At 48.7% G+C, this 4,378-nt stretch overlaps 1 protein-coding gene across 1 annotated transcript; it reads left to right on the plus strand.

Moving 5' to 3' along the window:
• Positions 1-721: 721 nt before the first annotated feature.
• Positions 722-1,663, plus strand: LOC123362230 (olfactory receptor 52E2-like). The gene has a single exon (XM_045002639.1). The coding sequence runs from the start codon at positions 722-724 to the stop codon at positions 1,661-1,663; it is 942 nt and encodes a 313-aa protein (XP_044858574.1).
• Positions 1,664-4,378: the final 2,715 nt, after the last annotated feature.

Genomic DNA, 4,378 nt, shown 5'->3' on the forward strand with positions numbered 1-4,378 from the left:
GAAATTAGGGGCCGGGGTCCCAGGAGGGGGTGATCAGGGGACGGGGGGGTTGGATGGGTTGGGGTTTCTGTGTGGGACAGTTGGAGGGAGTGGATGGTGGCAGGGTGGGGCTTCCCTCCCCTTGGAGTGGCCTATTTTTTGAATGTTAAAATGCAGTACCCTCCCCTTCACAGTGCAGCTATCCATTCACAGCAGGCTGCAGCATGAGGTCTCAGCTACCTCACTCCCTCCCCCTTCTTTTCCTGTTGGTAGTGGCCAAGGGATTGCTGGGAAATGTAGTTCTTTCCCTGCTCCAGGGCTGGCGCTATTGGCAGGGAGCTAACCAAGAAACTACAGCTCCCAGGGCCCCATGTTGGCTCTCAGTTCCCAGGCTGGATCCCTGCCGCCCCTGCAAATGGGTGGCACCAAGCACGTCCTTGCTATACTGGTGCCTAGAGCCGCCCCTGTATGTGACCAGGCCAAAGAACTCTGGACTCACAAAGGAGCCTTGAAGCTAAGTTTTGAAACAAAGGGTTCCCGCCCTTTGCTAAAGTTATATAAAGCAGGGAGTGACATCGTTGGTGGTTCTTCACTCCCCACTCCAGAAGACTCCTAGAATGTTAATAGCTAGAAAATATTTACTGTACTGTTGGTTATAAAGCGTGTAACCCTCTCACTGTGCTACTCTCCCTTTACAGGCACCTTGAGCATTTCTGAGTCATATCGACGCATCAACCACCTCATGGCAGCTTTCAACCTCACCCCCTCTGACCCTTCAACATTCATCTTAATGGGCATCCCCGGCCTGGAGGCTGCCCACATCTGGATTTCCATCCCTTTCTCTACGTTCTACATTATCAGCCTGTTGGCAAATTTCACGCTTCTGTCTGTTGTAGGTAAGGAGCATACTCTGCACAAGCCGATGTACCTGCTGCTCTGCATGCTGGCTCTCACAGACATCGCCACACCTACCTTCGTCGTGCCAAAGGCACTGGGCATATTTTGGTTCAATTTGAAAGGCATTACTCTGGCTGGCTGCCTCACCCAGATGTTCTTCCTTCACATGGTTTCTGTTATGCACTCAGCCACCCTCGTGACAATGGCCTTCGATCGCTACGTTGCCATATGTAACCCTCTGAGATATGCCACTATCCTCAGCAATGCACAAATAGCTAAGCTCGGGCTTGTATGTTTGATAAGAGCTGTACTCTTCATTCTGCCCCTTCCTGTGTTCATGAGTCAGCAGTCATTCTGTGCCAACCGCATAATCCCCCATACACAATGCGAATACATAGCTGTGGTCAAGATGGCATGTGGGGACATTACAGTAACCAGGATATATACTTTGATGCTAATGGCTGTAATTTTGGGGTTTGACCTGACGCTCATTGCCCTGTCCTATGGTCTGATCATCAGGACCATCCTCAGAATCTCCTCCAAGGATGCCCACCAGAAAGCTCTCAACACTTGCACAACCCACTTCTGTCTGATGGTTACTTATTATACCCCTAGCATCTTCTCCAATCTCACATACTTGTTTGGTCAGGGCATCGCTCCCCATGTTCACGTCATCTTGGGTGACCTCTATCTCCTCATCCCTCCCATTCTTAACCCAATCATTTATGGGGTCAGAACCAAAGAGCTTCGTGACAAAGTAGGCAAATACACCTGCTGTAAGAGGTGATCTTGAAATCTGTGTTACAAGAGGGGGGAAGCATCTCTCCTCACTCAAGGGTGCTCTGTCCCAGTTTGGTTGAGCTCAGCATAGTGGAAGTTCACAGTCTGAGAATTTACTCCCACACAATATCTTATCACTCCACCACTAAGCCCAGCTGTTCCGTGATTCTAAGGCTATGTCTACACTAGCATGGTAAATGAACCTACTCTACGGAACTCCAGCCACGTGAATAGGGCAGCTGGAGTTGATGTACCTTAGATCAAGTTACTGCGGGGGTGGGGGGCTGGTCAACAGGAGAAAATCTCCCATTGACTTATCTTACTCTTCTCTTTACTAGACCCGCTAAATTGACTGCCGGTGGATCGATCTCAGAGCATTGATCCCAGCTGAGTGTAGACCGGCCCCGAGACTGCCATAAGATACTGTAGCATTTTGAGGCAAAGTGGTTTTCCATTAGTCCCTGTGCGGCCACGATTCTTTTCAGTTTTACAAACAGAAGCTACACTTTCAGATAACCAAAGAGAAAAAGAAAGTATCAGCAATGCTTAAGTTCTTTATCATATGTACAGTGATTCGGTGAGCAAAATGTACCTGATTTTTCTATGTTGAATCCATCACAAAACCTGGAGGAGAAACCTAATGTTTCTACTGGAAAGTCCTTATACAGGAAAACTGCTGTAGGAAATGAGGACATTCTACTAGAGCTTACTGGTGAGAGTTGTGAAAGCATGTGTTTTTGAGAACTGGACTGCTGTATTTAACTACTACATCACCTTTGAGTAAGAATAACTTGCTGCTTTGCGTGGCTGATTTTGGAGTGGAACAGACTATGAACTTTCCTTGCATCCCAGAGAGGGCTCTTTGTGATATCCCCATGGCCACAGAGTGGGGTTTCTTGTTTTCGTGAAACTTTCCTATTTTTTTGATCATTGTTCTTGTGACAGAACCCCCCTTGGAAGCTGTCAATTCATGTGCCAATTCTACTTCTGCCCCTGACTTCCTGCCCTGTCGCTTAGGACTCCAGCACCCTGTCTTGTTGAGCCATACACACCCGTCTGCTTCAACACACAATCCAATTCACAATCTGAATTACTTACCCCACAGCTGCAGGCTTAACCTGAAAGCAGCTCACAGAAGTGTTCTTGTCTTTAACACTCAGATGCCCAAATCCCAATGGGGTCTAAAACCAAATAAATCCGTTTTACCCTGTATAAAGCTTATATAGGGTAAACTATAATTGTTCGTCCTCTATAACACTGACAGAGAGATATGCACAGCTGTCTCCCTCCCCCAGGTATTAACACATACTCTGAGTTAATAAGTAAAAAGTGATTTTATTAAATACAGAAAGTAGGATTTAAGTGGTTTCAAGTAGTAACAGACAGAACAAAGTGAATTACCAAGTAAAATAAAATAAAACACTTGAGTCTATGTCTAATACAGTCAGAAACTGGATACAGATAAGAGCTCACCCTCAGAGATGTTTCAATATGTTTCTTTCACACACTGGACGCCTTCCTAGCCTGGGCACAAGCCTTTCCCCTGGTACAGCCCTTGTTCCAGCTCAGGTGATAGCTAGGGGATTCCTCATGTTGGCTCCTCTCCTCTCTTTGTTCTGTTCCACCCATTAATATATCTTTTGCATAAGGCAGGAATCCTTTCTCCCTCTGGGTTCCTCCGGGGTGAGCAGACACCCTCCAGGCTGCTTTACGGAGCCCTTGGGACATTTGCAGGGAGGTGGTAGGAAATGGCCCACGTAGGCAGCAAGTATAATAGGCCAGGGGAGTCTAAACCTCCCTAGGCTGTACAGCCCCCAACCTGCCTTTGAGAGAGGAGCACCTGGGCTGTGGTGTCCTGTCCTGTGCTCCACCCCCGATGGCCCCACCCATGCTCCACCTCTTCTTGTCCCTGCTCCGCCTCTCCACTGAGGCCCCCTTTTCTTCTCGCTGAATCCTTCCTCTCCTCCCCCGAGAGGCCCCCACAACCTACTCACCAAGCCTCTCCCCTCCACCAACACCCTATAGGGCACTCCATTCCCCAGATGTTGACTCTATTTAGGGACTCCCTTCTCTCCTCCACCCCCTTCTCCATGGCCCCAATACCCACAGCTTGCTGAGTCCCTCCTGTCCTCCATCTCCCTCCCCTATGCCCCCCATGCCATTTGCTGAGTCCCTCCTCTCCTCCACTTCCCTTTCCCCATGGCCCTTTGCCCACCGCCTGTTCAGTCCCTCCTCTCCTACAGACCAACCCCCCATCCCCCAAGGCCCCTACCGCCTACCATTTTCCATTGAAAACTGAACCACATTTAAAAGTGGGCCCTGGCCTCCTGCCTCTCCATGTTCCAGCTCCCTTAGCTGAGTTGTTCCAGCATCAGCAGGCAAGGTAAGTCAAGATAAGTGTGGGCCCCTTACTGAATGAGGGAGGCTACCTAGTGAGAGAGGATGTGGAAAAAGCTGATGTACTCAAAGAGGGTGGTGTTGACTGCACCCTCAGAAACTTTGCAGATGACACTTAACTGGGAGGAGTGGTAGATACACTGGAGAGTGGGGAGAGGATACAGAAGGACCTAGACAAATTAGAGGATTGGGCCAAAAGAAATCTGATGAGGTTCAACAAGGAGAAGTGCAGAGTCCTGCACTTAGGACGGAAGAATCCCATTATTTTTTCAGATTAGGGACCGAATGGCTAGGAAGCAGTTCTGCAGAAAAAGAGCTATGGGTT

This window comes from Mauremys mutica, chromosome 1 (assembly GCF_020497125.1).
Source record: "Mauremys mutica isolate MM-2020 ecotype Southern chromosome 1, ASM2049712v1, whole genome shotgun sequence".
In the NCBI taxonomy this organism is placed as follows: domain Eukaryota; kingdom Metazoa; phylum Chordata; order Testudines; family Geoemydidae; genus Mauremys; species Mauremys mutica.